General features: G+C 37.1%; 1 protein-coding gene across 2 annotated transcripts; it reads left to right on the top strand.

Annotated features, from left to right (window-relative positions):
- On the top strand, positions 1 to 25,691 carry LOC149848412 (Cytochrome c oxidase biogenesis protein Cmc1-like protein). 2 transcript variants are annotated; one of them, XM_089994949.1, is made up of 4 exons: positions 1 to 113; positions 24,837 to 24,904; positions 25,204 to 25,308; positions 25,391 to 25,691. In XM_089994949.1, the coding sequence occupies exons 2-4, from the start codon at positions 24,860 to 24,862 to the stop codon at positions 25,529 to 25,531; spliced, it is 291 nt and encodes a 96-aa protein (XP_089851075.1). In that variant the 5' UTR covers positions 1 to 113; positions 24,837 to 24,859; the 3' UTR covers positions 25,532 to 25,691. The 2 variants fall into 2 exon arrangements, with proteins under 2 accessions (XP_089851075.1, XP_089851116.1); XM_089994990.1 differs by lacking the exon at positions 1 to 113 and adding an exon at positions 14,646 to 14,664.

Raw genomic sequence — 25,691 nt, 5'->3', positions numbered from 1 at the left:
TCAGGGCAAGAAGGAAGAAGAAATTAGGAGGCCTCTCTCTCTCTCTCTGCTCCTGCGCTCGTCGTCATCAGTTTGCCGGACGACCACAAGCCCACGGGCCACAACATCATCAGGTGAGTCTCTCTCTCAAAGTTTGAGAGAAAACCCTCACGATTTAGCTCCTGCATCCCAATCTTCTTCTTTCTTTCTCTCTGCAAAGCTGGAGAGAAACCCTTTAGATCCCCTTTTCTCGCACTGGAATCCAGTGATGATCGTGGAGCAGGAGGTCAGCCGCTGGGCTAACATCCTCCGGTGGTTCGGGAGTCCCATTTCGAGCTGCTGGTTCTCTGCCTCACGTGGTGGGGCAGAAGCCAGCAGGTGTTTGGCTAACCTCCTCCAGCGGTTTGGAGTCCTTTTCGAGCAGGTCTGTTTCCTTTCAAGCGGATATCAGTCATTTTTGGTGCTTTTGAAATGATATTAGCTACTTAGTTTTTGGCGGGTTTGGAAGGTAAGGGTCTGGTTTGGGACTCATCTGGAAATGGGTCGATCTATAGAGCAAATGAGACTCGATCTGAGCCTTTGGTTCGTGTGAAAATTGTGCTAAATTGCTTCATCTTGAATTAGTTCTACCCGCCCGAGTTATGAGTGGTTCGGCGTATGTGTTATATGGTTCGGGACCCTCAGGTGCCATCTCTTCATCCTACACAAGGGTTTCAATTTTCCTGCCAAACTGTCTGATAAGCGGGAGTCCCTTTTCGAGCAGCTGGTCCCCTGCCTCACGTGGTAGAACAGCAGCCAGCAGGTGTTTGCGTCTCAAAACGTAGTGGTGGTAAGGGGACCAAAGGGAAATGGGAGGCGAAGCTGCAACGGTGAGGGTAGGGGGAGCTTTGGGCCAAGTGTCACCGGTGGTGTGCTTAGGTAGAGGCAGCATGCTGCCTCTGTTTCATTCTATCATACTCGGAGCGGTGGTGTGCGGTTTCCGAGTGTTCTGCGTGTGCAAGGGCGGCATGCTTCCTCTCTCTCTTGGAGCAATGAGGTTAGGTGCTCAGTTGCACCGTTGCTGTGCCTAGGCTGAGGTATCACTTTGCTTATTTCTGTCTGGTGCTCAGCCATATAGGTTGTGGGGTTAGACAGGGGCAGCCTGCTGCCTCTCTTTCTTTCTATGGCACTCAGATTGCTGGTGCGCTGTGCCCGTGCAAGGGCATCCTGCTGCCACTCTCTCTCATATTTTGGATTTTGTATCATTATGCTTCTGGATTTTGTTGCTATTCTGTCTCTTTGGAACTTATGCTATTCTGACTCTTTGGATTTTGTATCATTATGCTGCCACTATCATTATGCTTCTGGATTTTGTTGCTATTTTCAGTTGTTACACTTGTATAATTGCTTATATGTTTGTCAGAATTATATTTAACCCAATATTAAGTTGGAACTTTTGAGCATGATTTTAGTTTGCAGGTCTCATGACTTTAAAGTATGAACCAATCTTTTTACTTTTTATATGCTGTTCTCTATGCAGACTTCTTGCATTGTGATAGCCCTGCTTAGCTTTGTTATGACTGAACCTGTGATACCTAGTTCTGCCAATGAAAATACAATTACTGTGGATAATGCTGATGTTTCTGGTCCTAGTAACAAAAGAACTAGGAAGTTAACTTCTACAACATGATATGATTTTACTAAAGTTACAAAAGACAAGGGGCGTGTTGTAGTATGCAGCCACTGCAAAAGAGAATTACTTGGAAAAAGTAGTTGTGGCACTACACACCTTAGAAATCATTTAAAAGGGTGTTCCATCTTATCTAATACTGATCTTGGACAACAATTCCTTGCAGTGTCAAGCATAATTATTCTTGTAGAGCATGGAAATTTTAAAACTTTTGTGATGAGTCTTCAACCTTCTTTTACAATGGTCACTCGAAATACCATCATATCTGATTGTATGGGTGTTTATGAAGAACAAAAAAAAAAGGCAACTAGAATCAGCCTCACAACTGATATGTGCTCTTTCAACTGGTTATTTTATTGATAATGAATGGTCATTGCAGAAAAAGTGGTGAAATTTTTTGTGGTAAAATCTCATCATACTGGAGAAGTTCTTGCTGATGTTATGTTGGACTGTTTAATGTCATGGAACATTGATTCTAAGATATTTTTCTTAACTATGTACAATTGCTCCATGAATGATAATGCTTTATCACTGATTAGAAATAGATTATGCGAAGGAAAATTGTTGTTATGTGATGGTCAATTGTTTCTTGTTCATTGTGCTGCTCGCATTCTTAATTTGATTGTGTAAGATTGTTTGCGTATAATTCATTTGAAGGTTGAAACAATTTGAAATGTTGTTAAATATATAAAAGGGTCGCAATTCAAAATACTCTCAATGTTGGCCATATCATGCTTTATTGGTTTTGACACTTTGTGGGGAGATCTTGGACAATTTACGAGACTTCGATTTTGGTTGATCAAAATATTGGTTTGTAAGAAAATGGATTCCTCAAACAAACTTCAAATGCTTCTTCACGAATAAACTCTCTCAAGAACCCCAAAGGTTCACACACAAGGCAAACACTTAAGAACCACTAGGGTTCACACACAAAATACTCAAAAGAGAGATTCCAAATGGAAAAGTGAAGAATTGATTTCATTTAAGTGGGACAAAACCCACGTACCAAAAGATTAAGATACAATGGGGTAACTCTCCATATATATACACAAAAAGAGAGGGCAATTGGAGTGTCCAACGACTCTCTTAGCTTTTGCTTTTTGACTTACTAAAAAAGCAAAAGTTCTATATTATGTCCAAGCTTTTGCTTTTTGACTTAGTCAAAAAGCAAAAGGTCTATATTATGTTAAAAAATGAAAAATAAACTAAAAAGTAAAAACCTAACTAACCTATGCTATTGTAACTAAATTGAAAAAAAAGATTACATATTATGGGATATTTATATATGATATTACAATTTTTAACACTCCCTCTCAAACTTACGGTTGAGAACAACCGAAAGTTTGTCCAAGAGAAAGTGAAATCGAGGAGTAGCAAGCAGTTTGGTGAAGAAATCTGCCAGTCGAAGTTATGAGGAGACATAGGGAAGATCAATGGTGCATTGTAGAAATTTCTCACGTACATAATGGTAGTCCATTTGGATATGCTTGGTTCGTTCGTGAAATGTCTGATTGCTGGTAATGTAAATGAAACTTTTATTATCGCAACATAGTCGTGATGCACTTGTACTTGTAACACCCATATCATGAAATAGTCGTCTCAACCAGACCACTTCCATGGTGGTGGTAGCCATGACTATGTACTCGACTTCAGTAGACCAAAGAGAGACCTTCTGTTGCTTCTTACACCTCCACGAGATCAATGACTCTCCACGAAACACACAGTCCAGTAGTTGAGTGTCGATCATTTGGATCACCTCCCCAATCTGCATCAGTATAAACAGTTAATTCTAGTGTGGAAGAAGTCGACAAAAACGGTCATCTAAAAATGAAAGTTTTAATATATCTAATAATGTGTAACACAACTCCCATATGAACAGAGATGGGGGCATGCTGGAATTGACTTGCTGGGTGAACATGTGCAATGTCAGGTCTTGTGATGGAGAGGTAAGACAACGCCCCAACAAGTTGTATATAAGGTGTTGGGTTCTCAAGAGGTTCTCCATCGTCAATTTTCATTTTGATGTTCACAACTTTAGGAGTATCAACATGTTTGTCATATGTGATTCCTGACCTGTCAATAATATCAAGAGCAAATTTAGATTGAGTTAGTAAATAACCTTTAAGAGAATAAGCTACTTTAATACCAAGATTTTTTTTAAAACCTAAATCACTCATTTTAAAGTTGGCTTTGAGATTTTTTTTTTTGATATTGTCAACTCTCTGTTTATCATTTCCTGTGATGATCATGTCGTTCACATCGAGAAGAAGAATGATGATCCCTGCATTAGATTTCTTAATAAACAAAGTTGTGTCAGTAAGACAAAATTGAAAACCAAAATCAAGCATAACCTTATTGAATTTATCATACCAAGCTTTTGGAGCTTGCTTAAGACCATATAAGGCCTTATGTAACCGAAGAGCTTTAACTTGAGGAACTTCAATGCCAGAAGGTGGTTTCATATAGACTTCTTTGGCTAGACTTTCATTGAGAAATGCATTCTTAACATCCATTTGAAAGATATGCAATTTCTTTATGGAGGCAAGAGACATTAAAGTTCTTACGGTGGTCATTCTAGTGACTGGTGCAAAGGTTTCTTCGTAATCTATTCTATATTCTTGGGAATAGCCTTTGGCAACTAGTCGAGCTTTAAATTGTTTAAGAGTGTCATCACTCTTAGTTTTAACTTTGTATACCCATTGACATCCTATGAGCTTTTTTCCAGGTGGAATATCTTGAATATTCCACGTGTTTGCCTTTTTCAAGGTATTTAACTCGGTTGTCATAGCTTCGACCCATTCTGAATGTTCTTTTGTTGTATTATAGTTTGAAGGTTCTATATAGGAGTGCAATAGGGCAATATATGCTTGATGTTTTGGTAAAAAAGATTCATAGGATACAAATTTTTTGGGCACCTTTGACACCCTAGATGATTTTCTGGTTTCTATTTGATCTTGTGCTTTAATATATTTTTCTAGAGCATAAGGTTGCTCTAGATTTCCTCGCCTAAAGTATTGAATGTAGTCTGGATGAGATGTTTCAACATTGATTATACTATTTTGATCTTTTTGATCAACTTCTTCTTCATTAATTTCTGGAACTAAGTCCAACAAGGAGTATTCATCAACCTCTCCAGGGTTTTTAGTTTAAAAAAAACTTTCATTTTCTAAGAAAGATACATTTCGTGACACATATAACTTCCTAGTTCTGAGATCAAGGCATCTATAGCCTTTCTGATTGTTTGCATAACCAAGGAATGCATAAGGAATGGCCCGAGGGAAAGCTTGTCATTTTTGTTGGAGAAAACAAAACATTTGCAACCAAATACTCTTAATCGCAAATAATCTGGAATTTGTTTAAAAAGTTTTTCAACAGATGATACATTTTTTAACAAAGACGATGGCATTCTATTAATGAGATATACTGCGGTTAAAGTAGATTCGGCCCAAAATTTTTTGGGAACTTGATGAGTAATGAGCAAAGTTCTTGTTGTTTCTATAATGTGTCTATGTTTTCGTTCTGCTAAACCATTTTGTTGTGGGGTATATGGGCATGACTTTTGATGTTAAATACAATGTAGATTTAAGTAATCGCTAAATTCTTTTGATAAATACTCTCCCCCTGAATTAGTGCGAAATATAGAGATATCATTCTTGAATTGGTTCTTAACCAGTTTATGAAATATTTGAAAATGTAAAAATACTTCGGATTTATGTTTGAGAAAATAAATCCAGGTATGTCTTGTAAAATCATCTACAAAAATGATGTAGTATGAAAACCCTCCTTCTGATATGACAGGTGCAGGACCCCATACATCCGAATGTACTAACTCAAGAGGTCGAGATGAGATAAAATTTCTTTCTTGAAAGGGTAATCTCTTCATTTTTCCAAGAATACATTTTCCACATTTAAATGTCTCAGAATTACAAAAGTTTTTCATATTTGGAAAAAAATGAATTTTTGATATGTTAAGATGATCAAGTCTTCTATGTCATAAATCCAAGTCCATTTTCTGAACATTACAATAAAACGTATTCTTGGGAATTTTCAAAAAAACCATGTAGTATATGCCTCCTTCTCTATGGCTTTCCCCAGTCAGCTTCCCTGACTGGTGATCATGTACTTGACAACCATGAGAAGAGAAAGAAATGTTATATCCATGGTCAGATAATTGAGAAACGGATAAGAGATTGATGTTCAATTTTGGAATATATCTAATTTGAGGAATATGAAATCCTTTTAAGTTTTGAGAAGTTTTTTCAAAGTTCCCTATTGCTTTAATTTCTAGTGATGTTCCATCAGCACTGAAAACATTGGACCCATTTGAGTTATGACATTCAGATAGCATTTCAATATTCAGAGTCATATGAAAAGAAACCTTTGAGTCAAGAAGCCATAGAGTTTTACCTAGATCGAAAGTGCTAACTGAAGTGACTGCAGCTCCCGTAGATCTAGATGCTCCCTTGAGTAGAGGTCCAAGAGCTTCCACCAATTGTGCCAGGGACATGCTTCCAATGGAAGATTCGCTTGATTCTTGTGGTGGTCCGACGACGGCGACCTTTTTCTCATAGGGCCTTTTTAATTTTGGGCAATGGGTTTTTACATGTCCCGGTTCACGACAATAGTAGCAAATGATTTTTCTTCTCTCAAAATCATTTCCTTGTTTTTCATCATTTTCCCTTCCATAGTTAGGAGGTTTGTAAGTCCTGACATAGTTTTCGGGTTTCGAGATGTGTCTTTTATTGAAGGCACTTTTCCACGATGAAAAAGGATAGACTTAGTGGATTCAAATTCCGATCTTAATCTATTAATGAAATGAAAAAAGTGCTTCACATTGATTTGGTTTTGGCGGAGTTCAATATCTTGTGGACAATGCTACTTTAGTTCAAGAAGAGCTAATTCTTCCTACAATTCCGACAAGCCATTATAATACTCCCTAATGCTCTTGTCTCCTTGAACCATATTTCTTACTTTAATTTGAAGATTGCACAAATGTGCAATATCTTTAAGAGAATACATTCTCTTCGGATAGTCCCAAGCTTCATTTGCATGCTCAAATTTTACTAAACTTGAGCATTTCTTTATATCAACACTTGAAATAAGTCAAGACATGATCTTGGAATGTCCCATACACCATTCTTTTCACTTTTTCTCGTAAGTAGATATGGCCTTAACTCTTTCTACCTCCGTGAGAGGTATTTCCTTTTCTCCTTCATCCTTCGTAAGAATTAGAGTAGTTTCCTCATCGGTTTCATCTACTAATCCCCATAAACCCTTCTCCTATATAAGATGCTTCATAATTGAAGCCAATGTGACAGTTGAAATCGTTTAGTTTGATGGGCTTAATGGTGACATTATCATTGTCATCCATTTTACAATATTTGGGAAAATAGATAAGAGAAAAAAGAGAAAAAATAAATAGAAGAATACTCTACCACAATTGGTGAGTTCGAATATCCTTCAAGCTTTTTATGCCTTCACACGATTACCACTTTAAGAAGGATCACTTTCTTGCAAGAAACTTGTGTAGCACGTTTCTCGATGCACCGAAAGAACTTATCTTGATTGCTTCAACCAAGCTTTGATACCATGTAAGAAAATGGAATCCTCAAACAAACTTCAAATGCTTCTTCACGAATAAACTCTCTCATGAACCACAAAGGTTCACACACAAGGCAAACACTTAAGAACCACTAGGGTTCACACACAAAATACTCAAAAGAGAGATTCCAAATGGAAAAGTGAAGAATTGATTTCATTTAAGTGGGACAAAACCCACGTACCAAAAGATTAAGATACAATGGGGTAACTCCCCATATATATACACAAAAAGAGAGGGCAAGGGAGAGTCATTGGACACTCCAACGGCTCTAAATAGAGCCGCTGGAGTGTCCAATGACTCTCTTAGCTTTTGCTTTTTGACTTAGTAAAAAAGCAAAAGGTCTATATTATGTCCAAAAATGAAAAATAAACTAAAAAGTAAAAACCTAACTCACCTATGCTACTGTAACTAAACTGAAAAAAAGATTACATGTTATGGGATATTTACATATGAGATTATCTATGAGATTACAATTTTTAACAGAGGCACTCAGAAATATTCGTCTGAGTTTATGATTCATCAAAATATTGGTGGGATTTCTTCAATATTGACTAATGTACATGATCAACATTACAATTTAGGAAAATTTTATCCTTTTCTCCAATATTGATAGATAACCATGACTAGTATTGCAATTTATAAAAATTTTGTTTTTTGCTTGACTTTTGAAGTGTTCCATGAAAATATAGCGATGAGAGCTAGGTATCATGAAGAAAATTATTGTCATTAATTTATATTATATATATTGTCTTCAAAATTAATCTTGATGATAGAAATCAACCTTTGTTTAGCATCATACTTTGAAAATCCACTTTTTTTATGGATTGTCAGTCACACACTTGGGGATTTTGGGGTTAAAAGTACTAATAAAAATTTAGATTTTCTTATATATAGGTATGATATATATTGACTATATATTCATAGGGTGTGGCTGAAGTTTCACTTCTGGTTGCTTTGATGCCAACCATCCGCCTTTATCTAGGCTTGGACTGACACTAATAGCATTGATATTCCCCCTAATAGCAATTTTCAAAGTGAAAAACTTCGGAGCTCTTGATTGCAAACACACACGGAAACCAATAGACTGACCACATGTAGTTGAGATAAGGCTTAATGATAATGATAATTTTTAGGTGCATGAACTAGGGTCTTGTATCTGTTAAAGATGTTCATGTTGGGAACTTTGATTTCTACTGAAACCTTCATCATGAAGGTGGATCCGATGAAATTTGACTCCACGAAATGTGGTATTGTAGTTTTACAGAATATGTTATGACAACCTTTGAGTGGGGGATATCTATCTTCACTTTCTGGTTGAGGTTATTGATTGGATAAAGCATCTATGTGCCTATAGAAGTAATGCTTGTTTATGAGATTCAATCATGTCAAATGTGAACAAAGTTTTCTTAGAACAAAATGACGAAAGTTCATGGAGATTCGTACAAGCTGATTTTTGGGATTGTTCTACAGGGAAACTCAAACCCTGTTTGCACCATCAAGTGAGGCGGGGCTAGGGTTAATGGAAGCACCATAGGATATGGGGAAGTGCGCTTCTTCGAAGCGTGAAACATGTTAGGAAGCACCAAAACAAATTTGGGAAGCGTGCTTCCCAATTTAGGGGAAGCTCGCTTCGCCCTCACTTTCCCTTCTTTTTTTTCATTTTTTTTTGTGTTTTCATTTTTTTTTTCTTTCACTTCCCCCTCGCTTCCTAGGTTGCTTTTGGTTCACTTCTCTTCTCGCTTTCGAGATGATTCCTGGTTTGCTTCTAAGTCATCCCGCGCTTCCCGCTTCCTAAAATTTTGCAAGTGCCTTGCTTCTCGCTTCCGATTCTCGAATCGGCAACTCCGGGTGGAGCACAAAAGGGAAACTCTTAACCGTATGCAGAAGTAGTTATGAGGTTAAACTCTTGGCATTAAATAGAGCATCTTATCTTCAGAAAGAAGGTTTTGATAATCCCATGCCAGCGAACATATTCATTCCTCAAGCTGAAGCTTTTGCAATAAAATTGGTATGGAGATAGAGTATCTCCTTGCCTCATTCTTCAGCTACTGTGGAGAATATCTTTAGGTTGCTCATTAAGTAGCTATCACCACAAAACTAGGAGTCCTGACAAGTACTATGAACTTCTCAACGAACTCTTAATCCACTCTATCATAGGTCTTCACCAAATCTATTTTAAACATGAAGCAAGCCTTTCTATTTTCCATCACGAGTCTACAATCTCATGGGCTATCAAAAAACCTTCTTGAATACTCCACCCTTTAAGAAAAGCTCTTTGATTCTTCAAGATAATATGTTGTGGTATGCTCGTTATCCCATTTACCATCACCTTAGATATAATCCCATACACAGTTTTGTAGGCTAATCAATCTGACAGTCTAACTGCTCCTTAGACCTTTAGAAAAATGTGGTAGTACTAACCCTGTTCAGTAATTCTCACTATGAAAGTATGAAAAAAGTTGATGAATGTGCATGTCTCATCTCTAACAATATCCCACAAACCATGAATGTGCATGTTAAGGAGACCATCAGGGCTAGGGGAGTTGCCGCCTTTCATATTGAAAACATCTTTTATCCCGAGTGGGTAGCGAGACTAAGAACATATCACTTTCTTTTGATTGCATATCCCATCTAGCTCGCTAATGTTAGTAGGCTCTTTGTGCACAATTTGGAAAAATAACTTTGTCGTCTCTCTCGTCATGTTCTTGCAATCTCATTATCAACCCCCATCATGAATTTAAGGCACATTTGAAAGCAGGAAAATGGTAGGAATCCATTCATTCCAAACAATAGAAAAAAATTTAAAGGAAAAGATTTCTATTTTGCTTTGATTTTGACAAGAATTTTTTTTTCCATCTCAGAGGTGGATAAATTTTTTCTATAAAAACTTTTCAGTTTTGAGGGCAGCCCTCACTCTAATCAAAATGCTCTTAACAATTTCCAACTTGATTCTCTCATGTCACACATGAAAGTAATTTTCCTAAGAAATTTTTTCTTGCTTCCAAACTTGCTCTTAATGTTATTTTTTGTATATTATTCTTGAATCTGTCCTAAAATTACATGATGTTCCGATTTCTGTTACTAACCCAGCTACATCTGGACTTTTACCTCCCAAGCATCTCTTCAATAAATAATAAATCTTGCAATTCATGTTTTAGCTAGATACTCTTATCTAACAAATTTACATGGCACGCATTTAATTCTTGGTCCACATCAAGTAAGTCATCTCTAATTTGCTTCAGCTTATTTTGAATAGAATTGAATCCACTTTTGTCCCAACGCCTAAGCTGTACTTAACTTCATCTAATTTTGGCAACAACTTAAAAACCAAGCATCTTGTATGTTTTGAGACTTCTTTAGGTAGTAATTCCAACCACCAGTTAGGAAAAGACTGAAACCATGAAGCATTAACAAAGGCTTTATCAAGCTTGCTCGCCCAAAATCGTAATCTAGCTAGAAATTTCAGTAAGCTGGCATACTTCAAAGTTTTATTGAACTCTTGCATTATAGTTCATCACCGCCACCTCCCTAATGATCCTGATCTGAGGATGGAACATTAAGGTTATGCTTTTTAAGTGTGTCAAATCTCTCTCTTTTTCACATAATAATTTTGACTGTGAACCCCTCTGATAGCAACCTGTCAAGGATTGATATTTAACTAAGATTTTCAATGCTCACTAGATGCTTCAAAATTTCCAATAATATTGAAACAAGGGATTTTTTGACACGATCAAAAGTTCCTCAAGATACCTCATTTTCAAAAAAGAACCCTAGTTCAAAATTGTATTTCTTGATATTGTGGTAAAAAACTCAGATTGGGCCCAACGTTTACCTAGTCCCCCACATTCCAAGCAAGAATCTTCACATATCTGATACCGAGGGTTGGATTGAAGTCTAAGTGTTCTCTTGATCCTTCACTAGAAAAGTTGCCATTAGTTCACAATCTTTTATCTCAAGATGATATGAGTTTCTCCAGTGTCATCACTCACTCCATCTTGCTATGTTTTTTCACACTTTTTCCAATAGGTCCAACACCATCTTATCTACCTGTAGATTTTAAATGCTGCTCATAGGCCTCCACAAGCCGATCCATTGTTGATCTGGTTTTTGATATTTGAATGAATATCTTGTTAAATATTATATATATATATATATGTATTTATAAACTTTAGTTGTATAAGTATGTATATATTACATATACTATATGTAGGGGCGGGAGCCACATTGGGGGCAAGGTGGGCAAGTGCCCACCCTGATCCGAAAATTCTCCCAATAGGGAGGTTCGGATCAAAGTGGGCAGCGCCCACCCTGACTTTATGTAAAGTCGGGTCAGGGTGGGCACACTTGTACCCGACCCTTTTAACTCCCTCCACCCAACCCCAACTCTCTCTCTCTCTCTCTCTCTCTCTCTCTCTCTTTGACGGTGTGCACCAGTGATGGTCCACCGTCTGGCATTGAGGACTCCAACACTTTGGCAGCACCAGTGGTGGTGCACACAACCCTGCTTTGTGGTCCTCTCCCTCTCTTTCTATGTCTCTTGAAACTTTGCCGGACTTTGTCCGGCAGCCCCTCTGGCACACACCCCTGGCCTTGGTGGTTGAGTCTTCTTCTTCTTCATTGCATTTTTTTCCAAAATGATTGATCGAGGGTTTTGATTTTAAGAGTTTTGTGATGTTTTTTTCAATTAGCATAATGTATTGTTAGGGTTTAGTTTTTCTATTTAGTTTTTTTAAAATAGCATGAAGGTGGCTAAGGAGGTATTGGGTGAGTCTAAAGGCGGTGCACCGCTAGGTAAGGATACATCGTGGTGGAACGAGGATGTCAAATTAGCTATTAAGGTTAAAAGAGAGTGTTATAGAAATCTAAGTAAAAATCGTGATAATGAGAATTTGGAGAAGTATATGATAGCAAAGAAGGAAGCTAAAAAAGTAGTTCGGAACGCGAGAGATAAGGTATATAAGGAGGTTTATGACAAGTTGGATACCAAAGAGGGTGAGAAGGATATTTATAGGCTTGCAAAGATGAGAGATAGGAAATCGAGGGATCTGGGTATGGTTAGATGTATCAAAGATGAAACGCAAATGGTTTTAGTCAAAGATGAGGAGATTAAGGAGAGATGGAAAGATTATTTTGATAAGCTATTTAATGAAAGTCATGCTCAGGATCTTTGAGACTTTTCAATTCCTTTTCATGAGATGAATCGTGACTTCATGCGCAAGATTCAAAAGAAAGAAATTGCAGAGGCTTTGAAGAAAATGAAATCAAGAAGGGCAGTTGGCCCAGATGGTATACCTATCGAGGCTTGGAAATGCTTGGGAGAGAAAGGTTTAGAATGGTTGACAAATCTTTTTAACAAGATTTGGCGGACAAATAAGATGCCTAATGAGTGGAGGAAGAGTACTTTGGTGCCTCTATATAAGAATAAGGGTGATATACAAGATTGCACAAACTATCGTGGTATAAAACTCATGAGTCATACTATGAAACTTTGGGAGAGGGTGATTGAGTCTAGGTTGAGGAAGATTGTCATGATATCGGAGAATCAATTTGGTTTTATGCCTGGAAGATCAACTATGGAAGCTATACATCTTCTTAGACAACTTATTGAGAGAAATAGAGAGAGGAACAAAGATTTGCATATGGTTTTTATTGATTTGGAGAAGGCTTACGATAGAGTACCTAGGGACGTTCTCTGGTGGACAATGATGAAGAAAGGTGTTTCTCTCAAGTACATTAGTATAATTAAAGATATGTATGAAGGAGTAATAACCAATGTCCGCACTTGTGGAGGGGTGACAACCAATTTTCCTATAACGGTTGGGTTACATCAAGGATCTGCTTTAAGCCCTTTCCTATTTGCTATAGTGATGGATGAGCTTACGAGATCAATTCAAGAAAATGTGCCGTGGTGTATGTTGTTTGCTGATGATATTGTTTTGATTGATGAGTCTAGAGCTGGGGTTAATGCTAAGTTAGAATTATGGAGACAGACATTGGAAGCAAGAGGTTTTAAGTTGAGTAAGAGTAAGACAGAATACATGGAATGTCGATTTAGTAAGCAACGAAGTAGTGATGGGAGTGTAGTGAAGCTTGGTGAGCACGAAATACCGGTGGATGATTCTTTCAAATATTTGGGATCTATCATTCAAAAGTATGGAGAAATTGATGGAGATGTAAATCATAGAATAAAGGTTGGGTGGATGAAATGGAAGAGTGCAACTGGAGTGTTGTGCGATCGTAGAATGCCATTGCGGTTGAAGGGAAAGTTTTATAGGACGACTATTAGGCCCGTTTTACTATATAGTACAGAATGTTGGGCTGCCAAGAGACATCATATTCAAAAAATGAGTGTAGCTGAGATGCGTATGCTGAGATGGATGTGTGGAAATACAATAAAAGATAAGATTCAGAGCGAGGAGATACGTAAGAAGGTAGGCGTTGCACCCATTGAAAATAAGATGAGAGAGAATCGTTTACGGTGGTTTGGACATATTCGACGTAGGCCTAATGATGCTCCAGTTAGAAGGATGGAGAAATGGGAAAATATATTAGTTAAAAGAGGTCGGGGTAGGCCTAGGAAGACATGGATGGAGGTGATAAGAAAGGATATGAATGCTTTGAACCTCACCGAGGACATGGCATTGGATAGAAATGAATGGAGGAGAAGGATTCATGTGGAAGACCCATAATGATTTTCTTTGTTGGTTCATATCGCCGATCCCAATTGTTTTGGGATGAAGGTGTAGTTGTTGTTGTTGTTGTAGCATGAATGTTTAATTAAGGTTTTAGGGTTTTTTGTTTTTTTTTTCAATTAGTATTAGGCATGAATAAAAAATTCTTGATTTTGGTTAGATTGTTAGGGTTTTATTTTTTTCAATTTGCATAAATCTATGATTTTTTTAAGATTTGGGGTATTGATTTGGATTTTTTCAGATGGCATGAATTTTAATTAGGGTTTTAAAGTTTTTTTGCCCTATTTTCTTTTCAGTTATCATTAAGCATGATTAAATTAATGAATGCTTGATTTTGGTTTTGAAACCTCTAAATTTGATTTTTGTTGGGATTTAAGTTTTTTATTTTGGTTTTCCAAATGATAAATACTTAAATTTTTTATTACCTTTATCTATGAATGATGTTTGTTAGGATTTAGGATTTTGATTTAGTTTTTTTAAAATGACATAAATGTTTAGTTTATGATTCTAGGTTTTTTGTGTTTTTTTAATACCATTAGGCATGAATATATGAATATCGTGTGATTTGATTTTGGCTAGAATATTAATAACCACATAATTTATGATGTTTGTAGGTATTGATGAATTAATTTTGTACGTTGGGAAGATGGGACTTACCTGGATTCGTTGAAATCGTAGGGGACACCGTTACAAACTCCAATTGTCCTTCGCCTGATGAGAAAGTAAAGACAGAGCATGTTTTCTCAGCCTCCGTAGCTCAAATTGCTTTGTCGTGGATTTTGATATGCAAATCAAAAGATATAAACGCATATAAGTGAAAAGATAACATTAGTTCTGTATTAGTGTCTTGAATCTGGATCGGATCCTTAAGATCCGGATCCAGTCACTTGTATGTCTAATTTCCATACGTCACCTATAAGGTGGATATGTTGTAATTTTTATTGTTGTTCAAGGGTAACTTTGTACCCTAATAAGTCTTGTAAGCTCTTTTTATATTCAATGAGAATGGACGCCCAATGTGAAAGGGTTCCCCCTCTATTTCGTGCAGCCTCTTATCATCACTTTCTTTATTCCCTCTTCTACAGATAAAAGATTGGAGATCTGCAAATCTAACATGGTATCAGAGCACGTTAGATCTGGGCGTGGACATGATTTCCAGAAGGCATGATTGAAGAGTCTCCCTATTTTCCAAATCGAAGATTCTACTTTCGCAGCCTGGTATGATCTACACGAACTTCCTTTCAAATCGTGTAGCCATTCTTTCTACCTCGCTCTTCTACCCATTTCAAATCGTGTAGCCATTCTTTCTACCTCGTTCTTCTACCCCTTTCAGATCGTTACCTAAACTCACCTATTTTTTTTTCTTTTCCCTCGTTCTTCTACCCATTTCAGATCGTCTCCTAAATTTTTGTTTTCAGACTGTCGTAGATTTCAGGCTACCGCAGATCTGAAACTGTAAATTCAGACCTATCTATTTTTTATCTACTTTCTACCTTTGCGTCAAATCTTCAAATCTGAACCTGTCATTCCCTAAACTTGTTATTTCTGTTTTTCCCTTTTATTTTTCTCGCTGAATATTGTCTTTATTCTCATGGACTTCCCAACTGCGCAATCAAATCTCTCTGCGAGCTTCCTTAACCAACTTGTGTCTGAAAAACTGCATACTTCGAATTTTTTGATTTGGAAAAGACAAATAATCCCTTTTATAAGGAGTCAGGGTCTCCTCAGTCATCTCGATGGATCCATGCCAGCCCCTCCAGAATTTGTATCTCGTGAAGATACAGATGACAAAGGGGCAACATCTACCATTCTTATCAAGAATCCAGAATATCTCAATTGGGAAAAATGAGACCAGCTGCTTGTGGCCTATATCACTTCGACTCTATCGCAGGAGGTTCTCCTTGCCATTCCTGATGATTGCACAGCCACACAGCTATGGGACAGATTGGTTCGCACATATTCTCAGATTTCAGAAGCTCGAGTTGTATTCCTCAAGCGTGAGTTTCAGATGATGAGGAAGGAATCTTCGACCGTCATGGAATTTTTGAATAAAATGAAAAGCATTGCTGATCAGTTAGCTGTCATTGGATGCCCCGTTAGCGATAAGGACATGGTTCAGCAAATTTTGAGTGGATTGGGGGCTGATTACCATATTCTCACGACTTCATTGTTGTGTTTACCTGAATTACCAAAGTTTGAAGATTTGCGCGCTAAGTTGTTACAGTATGAGATGTCATTAAAAGGTTTGCCAGAGGAACCTCACAAGCAAGGACACACTCATGATGTTCTTGCTACAAGAATCGGCTATGGACGAGGGAGAGGTGGATTCAGTTTTCGAGGACGCGGAGGACAGGGCAGAAATACATCAGGAGGACGTGGGCTTTTACCCACTCCTAATGTTCTTCCGAGTTCTCAAGGACAGAGAAACATGCCTACATGCTACATATGTAACAAAAGGGGTCATGTTAGGGCTAACTGTTGGTTTAACCCACAGAATAAAGACAAAAACCAGCAAGGAGAACATAAGAAAGGAACTGAATCAAATGGAGAATTAAAAGAATTGCTTATGTCAGCCCTAGCAGCATTGAATTTGAAACAGAATGAGGAGGGGACATGGTATGTTGATTCTGGGGCAGCAACCCATGTTACTGGAGATGCAGGTAAGCTTCTAAATCCTATTTCTTATTTTGGCAAAAACTGTATAGTCACTGGAGATGGATCCTGCCATTCTATTTCTCATGTTGGAAATTCGGTTATCCCTATGTCCAAGTCCACTCTCAAACTTTCCAATGTTCTTCATGCCCCACATATCAAAAAGAATATTATTTCTGTTTCCAAACTAGTTGATGATAATCATGTTTCTGTTGAATTCACTCCTTCTTCTGTTCATGTGAAGGATCTACACTCGAAGAAAACATTCGCTGAAGGGAAACGACAGGGCAACATGTACATCTTTCAAGAGGATCCTTCTACATGTCGTCAGCCAGTCTGTAATACCTTGAAGCCTTCGTCTGTGTCTTCCTTTGCCCCCTCTGATTTTGTCTTCAGTGTCTCAGATTGTAATAAGCCAGATCTATGGCATGGTCGGTTGGGTCACTGTGGTGATCATTTTATTAAAAAACTTGTCACTAATAATCTCATTCCTAAGGAGAGTTTGAGTCTTGAAAAGAATAAACAAAAATGTTCTAGTTGTCATCTATGTAAGAGCCATGTGCTCCCTTTTCATAGTGTTAATAAAAGAGCTTCAAAGCCTTTTGAAATTATTTGTTCGGATGTTTGGGGACCTGCTCCAGTCAATTCTGGTACTAGGTATTATCTTATTTTTGTTGATAGTCATTCTCGTTATACATGGATATTTTTCATGAAACATAAATCAGAAACTTTCCTTTTGTTTCAAAGATTCTACTCTTTTGTCAAGAACCACTTCTCCGAAAATATTCAATATTTACAGTCCGATGGGGGAGGTGAATTTTCTTCTAGTGACTTTATTAGTTTTCTCCAGAATAACGGAATAGGAAGGAAAGTGTCTTGCCCACACACCCCTCAGCAAAATGGAATTGCTGAGAGAAAGCACCGACACATTGTGGAAACTGCAATGAGCATGATGCACGACAGCAATCTACCCATAAATTTATGGACGGAAGCATTCCATACTGCAGTCCATATTATAAATAAATTGCCAATGAATATTTTGGAAAACAAATCTCCATATTTTACTTTACATGGAGTTCACCCCAATTATCATGATCTGCATGTGTTTGGATGTGTTTGTTATGTCCATGTTGACAGCTCATTAAGGCACAAATTTCAAGATAATGCTGTAAAGTGCAGATTTGTCGGGTATGCAGATGACTACAAGGGCTACAGGTGTTATGATCCAAGAACAAAGCGCATCAAAGTCTCCAGACACGTCATTTTTGATGAGATGAACTTTGACTCTCATCCAGAATTCACAAATTCCTCGTCGAATGATGTTGAGTTCTATTATCCATGGCTGAGCTCAGAATTATTTACTGAAACCGATATTAGCTGTCCTGCAGAATTTAGACAGGTAACAGAGAGGTTTGAACAACATGACAATATGAGACATCAAGAAGATGCAGAAACCTCATCACAACCAGGCAGGTACAAGGACATTGTATATACTCGACGAGAGCAGCACAGACCAACGGCCAATATGCCTGGTCATGCATCCTCACAAAATCCCGATCTTAGAAGGCCGAATCGAATTCGACATCCTGTTGAAAGGTGGGTTAGTTATGAGAATTTCTCCATGGATTTTCAACTGTTTTTAACCTCTTTGAACAAAGAGGATGAACCCATTACCTTTCACCAAGCAACACATTTTAGAAGGTGGGTTGAGGCCATGAACGATGAGATGGAGGCACTGCATGAATGTGGAACCTGGGAGATTGTTCCAAGACCATCAAATAGAAATGTTGTTGGATCAAAGTGGGTATATAAAATAAAATACAAGCCAGATGGCACTATTGAACGCTACAAGGCGAGGCTTGTGGCCAAAGGCTTCACCCAAGAACAGGGGCTAGATTATGATGAAACTTTTAGTCCTGTTATAAAGATGGGGACAATTCGACTTATTCTCTCCTTAGCCGTTGAACATGGATGGGTACTAAGTCAACTTGATGTTAAAAATGCCTTTCTTCACGGTGATCTTAAGGAGGAAGTTTACATGGAGCAACCCACAGGATATGCTGAAGGAGACTCTCAAAGGTATGCATGTAAGTTAAGAAGGGCAATTTATGGATTGAAACAAGCATCACGTTCGTGGTTTGACAGTTTCTCTGTGGAAATACAGAGGCACGGTTTTTCACGGTCACTTTTAGATCATTCTCTGTTTATTTTTAGACAGGGAGATCTGGTCACTTTGTTGCTCATATATGTGGATGATATTGTTATTACTGGGAACTCTAGAAATCATATTGAAAAGGTCAAACAACTTCTAAGTCAAAGATTTAAGATGAAAGACTTAGGGAAGTTGCGGTATTTTCTTGGAATTGAGGTTGACAGAAAATCAGATGTCCTAATGCTCACTCAACAGAAATACACCATGGATATCTTAACTAAGGCAAGTATGAAGGAATGTAAACCTCTGAGCACTCCATGTGTGCTTCACCAGAAGTTGAGTTCAAAGGATGGTGATTTATATGAAGATCCTACACGATATCGAAGCCTGGTTGGCATGCTCCAATATCTAACTTTTACTCGACCTGACATAGTTTACTCTGTCAATCAGGTCTCACAGTTCATGCACGAACCAAGGGTAGGGCATATGAAAGCTATTAAAAGGATTCTTCGATATTTAAAAGGGACGATTGGAGATGGTCTCCTGTATAAATCGAGCTTGTCACGGACAACAAAACATGAGATTATTGTCTACAGTGATGCTGATTGGGGAGGAGATCCAGATGAACGAAGGTCAGTTTCAGGTTACTGTGTTTTTATTGGGTTAAACTTAATATCCTGGAGCAGTAGAAAACAAAAGGCTGTTGCAAGATCAAGTACAGAAGCAGAATATAGATCAATGGCGGCGGCCACAGCTGAGGCCACTTAGATAAGGCATATGTTGACTGAAGTGGGACAACATATCTCTCGAACACTCTTATTGTGTGACAATCAGAGTGCGATTAATATGTCTTTCAACCCCATTCATCACAGTCGAGCTAAACATATTGAGATAGACCAACATTTCGTGAGGCAAAAGGTTGAAGACAAGGAGATTGAACCTCAATTTGTGAGAACTGAAGATCAAGTAGCAGACTTATTCACCAAAGGGTTAACGAAGGACAAATTTTGGATACAAAAAGGCAAGTTGTCCATGGTACAAGGCCATGTACATCTTGAGGGAGGGTGAAAAGATAACATTAGTTCTGTATTAGTGTCTTGAATCTGGATCGGATCCTTAAGATCCGGATCCAGTCACTTGTATGTCTAATTTCCATACGTCACCTATAAGGTGGATATGTTGTAATTTTTATTGTTGTTCAAGGGTAACTTTGTACCCTAATAAGTCTTGTAAGCTCTTTTTATATTCAATGAGAATGGACGCCCAATGTGAAAGGGTTCCCCCTCTATTTCGTGCAACCTCTTATCATCACTTTCTTTATTCCCTCTTCTACAGATAAAAGATTGGAGATCTGCAAATCTAACAATAAGTACCTAATCCAAAGATTAAATAAGATTGAAATAAATAGATTAGGGATCTAGGAAAAATACCTTTTTCGGACTCAGGGCGTTTGTTTGACCTGGGTTCCTTATAATAAAAAAAAAGAATCGTCACTTTTATTTTAGTTTTTATCCCCTTCTCATTCGATTAGTATTTCACTTCCGATTCAATCACATATCACTTCCTTTTTTAATCCTATTTTTGCTTTTAAATTGATTCCTCGCTTCTCGCTTCTCATACATTTTAAAAGATCTTGCTCCCACTTTTCATCTCGGGTATCACTTTTGCTTTCTAGTTTGGTAACCTTGGTCTGACATACTTTATTTAACATCAACACAACTGATACAACACAATTCTTTTCAAAAAAAGAGCTGCTCGTTGTGTGTGTGTGTCTCTCTCTCTCTCTCTCTCTCTCTATATATATATATATATATATATATATATATATATATATATATATATAAGGACAGGGTTAAAGTTTGCTATAATCATTTGTATGTAAAAATGACTTAGCAAACTTTACTCTTTCTACTTTTTGTTTTTTGGTCAACTAATCCCATAAATGTGACCTACATACTTTTTCTAGTGGAACCGGCTTTCAAATTGCCAAAATCCAATCTCTGAAATGGTTTTTCTGCATATACAAAAAATCAATGGATATACATGCACCAATTTTTCCTAACTCAAAAAACCATGCTTTTTCGTTGAAAAAACATGATTAAAGTTAATTCCCACTAAATCGACCATGTTGAACACATTACCAATGTTAGATTGGGTCAAAACAACTTGTGTCATGAGAATCCAACTAGATTCTAGGTACAATTGACTGTATGTGTGTGTGTGTGTGTGAGAGAGAGAGAGTCATCCTATACGTCATAGCATATAGAAGGAAGATCAATAAACTCGGTAACTGCAGTTGCTCAAGAAGATCAATAAACAATTTAACATGAATTTGTTACTTGAAGATCCCTTTTAGTAAACTGAAATAAATGAATTAGTATGTGTTTTGCTGAAGATGGGCTAACACGTGTGTATGCATTAAGTTCGGTCAATGGCAAAGTGTTTGTGTTTCAGTGCAAAAATGGAAGTTCAACTCCTGAGAGCCGCTTGATGCAAAAGTCAAAAGGTCAGGAGTTAGGACAATCTCCAGATATCCCCTTCCTAGTAAACCAGAATACATAAATGCACTATATATGCCTTATGTTTGATCCTTGATGGTACAAATAGGTCTAGCCATGCTTTTAGTAATTATCATAAGTATAGGCGATATTTTAAGATTATTACAATATTATAATCATAAAAGAATTAAAAAGAAAGATGTGATATTTTTCAGGTTTTGTAAATTAAATCACATATACAAGATTGCACAAATTATCGTGGTATAAAACTCATGAGTCATACTATGAAACTTTGGGAGAGGGTGATTGAGTCTAGGTTGAGGAAGGTTGTCATGATATCGGAGAATCAATTTGGTTTTATGCCTGGAAGATCAACTATGAAAGCTATACATCTTCTTAGACAACTTATTGAAAGATATAGAGAGGAACAAAGATTTGCATATGGTTTTTATTGATTTAGAGAAGGCATACAATAGAGTACCTAGGGACGTTCGTTTGTTTTATTATTCAAGCTCGTTCTTCTGTCCGTTATCACATTCGAGTAGGTGTGTGTTCTTCAAAGGCTTCTAAACAACGCACCAACATGATATAAGTAGGTGTGTTCTTGTAGGGAACCCCTATTTATAGCGTTCTACACACTCATCCAGAAGAGTTTTTTTTGTACGAAAACTCATCCAAAGAAGAGTCCTTCCACCCTGGGAGACGTACCAGGCGGCAAAAGATAAGGATAAGCTAGGCCCTATCCACGTATGTTCGATAGAGCGGATGACTGACTGATTGTGTCGTCCCCTAGCAGACGACACTCCTTGTTGTGCCGTCTTGCAACGGACAACATTTCTGGTTTTGCCGTCCAGTAATGGACGACAGTGCCTGTTCTGCCATCCTATGAGATGGGGCTTGATTCTTGTACATGCACACTTATCTTGAAAAGCATCAGTGTTTGGGTATCATAAAAAATTTTAGTGTCTACGGTAGGATTTAAGGTTTTGATTTTGTTTTTTTAGAATGACATGAATGTTTAGTTATGGTTTTAGGGTGTTTTGTTTTTTTTTAATTACCATTAGGCATGAATCCATAAATATCGTGTAATTTGATTTTGGTTAGAATATTAGTTTTTTTTTCTATCAATTAGCATCAATGCATAATTTTTGGTGTTTCTAGTAATTAGGGTTTTGATGATTTGGTCTTTTTTAGAATGACATGAATGGTCAGTTATGGTTTTAGTTTTTGTTTTTGTTTTTTCAATTACTATTAGGCATGAATTCATGAATATTTTATGATTTGATTTTGGTTAGAATATTTGTGGTTTTTCTATCAATTAGCATAAATGCATAACTTGTAATGTTTTTAGGAAGTGGGGTTTCAATTTAGTTTTTTTAAGAATGATATAAATGTTTAGTTATGGTTTTAGGGTTTTTCTATGTTTTTTTCAATTACCATTAGACATGAATTCATGAATATTGTATGATTTGATTTTAGTTATAATATTAGTTTTTTAATTAGTATAAATGTATAATTTGTGATGTTTGTAGGAATTAGGATTTTGATTTGGTTTTTTTGCTCTAGGTGTGTTTGTCCACCCCTGAGTATATGTATATTATATATAATAATTTTGTAATTATTGTAATTATCTTTTTCTTGTTTTTATTTTTATTTTTTTGTATTTTTTTGGCTGGTTTGACCAAGCTTTGACTAGCCATTAGGACTAGTCTAACGGCTAGTTAGTGCTCCTCTTATATATATATATAGGGGATCTCCCCCTCTTGTAAAGTATGTGTTCTTTGTGCATTTCAGCCCTAATAAAATATTTATTTTTTAAATGTTTTGTGTGCTTTCTTTGACCCTTAGTGGCTTGCGGTTGTGTGCCCTTTGTGGGTTGTGTGGACTCTCTGTCAACTTCATTACAGATCCTTGATTCATGCATGACCAAGATCTAGTTTGTCTAGTTTTGAAATGTCGGTGGACTCTTTAGCGGCCTGCCGTTTAGCAATATCCTTGAGCCATAACCAAGATCCAGTTTGTCTACTTTTGAAATGTAGGTGGACTCTTGCCTGACCTGCTTGTTAGCATTTACTGAACATCAGCTGCTAGTGTCATGGCATAAACTGCCATTTGTCTCATGGTAAGTTACCTCATTGGAGTTCTTATCTGGTTGGAAATTCGCTGCAGTTACCAAACTCCCTTATTATGTTGTTCAATAATAGGATGGGAAATTCCTGTAATGTCCCTTGCTCTTGCTGAAACTTATCTTGATGGTCGCCAAATTTGGGCCTAGCTGTATTATTTATATACATGACTAACTACCATTGACTGATCTTGAATGCATGAATGAAGGACCAGAGTGATTGTGGACTGATTATCAATTGGCCCATCTAAGTCCTTTTGATCCATAATCATCTCATGTAGAGAAGCAGTTCGAGGTGGATCCTCCATAGCTTACTGCTGTTGCCTGGAGGCTGGAATTGATTGAGTTATGACCAAGGATCTTTCCTTCTCCAAAAAGCTTCTTAGTTGGAGGTTTGATCCATATAGATTTGGAACATTGGTGCAATGTTGGAGGCTTGTGCTATATTGCGATGAGCACCTTCTTGATGATATATCTACCCAAATGCTGAACATAGTGTGTTCATCATCTCGTAAACATGACTGGTTGAGCAATCCTCTGACCACGATCAACTTGTATCTCAATAGATTGCAATCTAGGAGCTTTGATTGGCATATCATTTCATAATCTTGTAAAGAAAGTATGATCTGTGCATCTGTTATATTGATCAACTTCCAAGAGATTAGCATTAAGAAAGTTAGCCACCATTGGAAAAATATCCATTGTCTATAACTTGAGGGAGAAATCCAGAAGTTTGATTCAAACAGGAATAGATTACAGGATCTCTAAACGCCATGGCATACTAAGGTGCCTTTTGTCAACAACCAATGTGCATCCAACCATCATCTAAGCCACAGGTCACATGATCATCTTTATATCCTCATGTTCCACTGTGATAGGGAATAAACCATTTTTTTCTGAAAGAAAACTCGAGAATATTCATGTTTGGTTATAACATCCAAAGTTTTTCAACAATGAATCTAAACTCCATTCATTTATAATGATCTCCACCAACAAATTTGGCCAATAGCATCCACGATAATGGTCATCTCTTAATACCTTACTCGAGGCACCAAGATCATACATTGATCTTCATTGATCACCGGATCCAAAGGCTTAAAGGAATAGTCAGAGAACCATCGACAATCAATGCCTATGATTTACGAGCTACCTGCTGTAAAGTCATCCTCCATATGATGATTTGCAGCTAACTCCAGTTCAGCAGCCCCCCCCAAAACCTGGTGGTGCCTTCTCTGGAGAAGGAACATCATCATTGCCCTCTTCCATTTCTAGTCAAAGAAAACTAACTGAATGCTTATTTTCAAGAAGTTATAATATGTTTTACTTTTTCTTTTCCTCCCTTTCAGTCTAGCTTTCTGGGCTGCTTTTGGCAGATTAAAATTAAATATATAATCTGTTTATTTTCTTTCCTTGTTTTATTCTCTCTCCTATCTAACGTAACATCTTTTTGGCTGCCTTTTTTTGCAGAATAAGATCTCTGTAGTGTAAAAATGCACCCTCCTCTTAACTTGCACAGGCATCCAATGTGCACAGATGTATGTGCATCTTTCTACTTTTGTATAAACTGTTTTAACGACTCCCATCTGTTTACCAATTCATATTTCAAGGCTGTTAAGAGGTCGTTTAGTTATAAAAACTGTTGTTATTGTTTAATTCTACTGTTAAATGTAAAACATAAAGCATAGATCATTCTACTGTTGATCTATATATCAATGATAACAATTACTTGAAAAATACATTTTCTTTTTCTTTTTTTTTACCTTCTTTTTTCCTACTCAAAAACTTGAGTTTTGGCCAATTTTTTTGGTATCTTTCTAACATGTATACATTTCAGATCATCGAACAATTTCAGAAATGCCACATGGATCATCCAGTATCAAAATTCTTTGGTGAATGCAATGATCTCAAAGTAAAACTTGACCGCTGTTTCCGTCAGGAGGTAACCCCACATTTTTTATGAGGTGTGCTATTGCAGCAACACATTTTCATGTTCTCTGATTATATGCTCTTTATAATCACAGAGACTATCGAGGCGAAAACAGAACTTTGAGAAGAGTAAGAATTTCAAAGAAAGATTGTGGGCTGACAGGCTACGAGAAAAAGAAGAACGTTTGCAGTCCGAACAATTTCAGTCATATCAAGCTGCCAAATCTGGAGCATGAGCAATATATTTACAGGAGTTTAAAACTCTACTTGTTTTACAGCGTTAATGTGGGGCAAAATTTTTTCCTTCTGGATACGCAGAAAACACTATGGGATTGTACAAAAACTAACGAGCAAAAATGGTATCTGAATAATGAGGTTTACAATATACCATGGAAA

This window comes from Nuphar pumila, chromosome 1, assembly GCF_984573655.1.
Source record: "Nuphar pumila chromosome 1, dmNupPumi1.hap1.1, whole genome shotgun sequence".
In the NCBI taxonomy this organism is placed as follows: Eukaryota; Viridiplantae; Streptophyta; class Magnoliopsida; order Nymphaeales; family Nymphaeaceae; genus Nuphar; species Nuphar pumila.
Note: the sequence above shows the minus strand (reverse complement) of the source record. Positions and strands in the feature narration are given on the sequence as shown.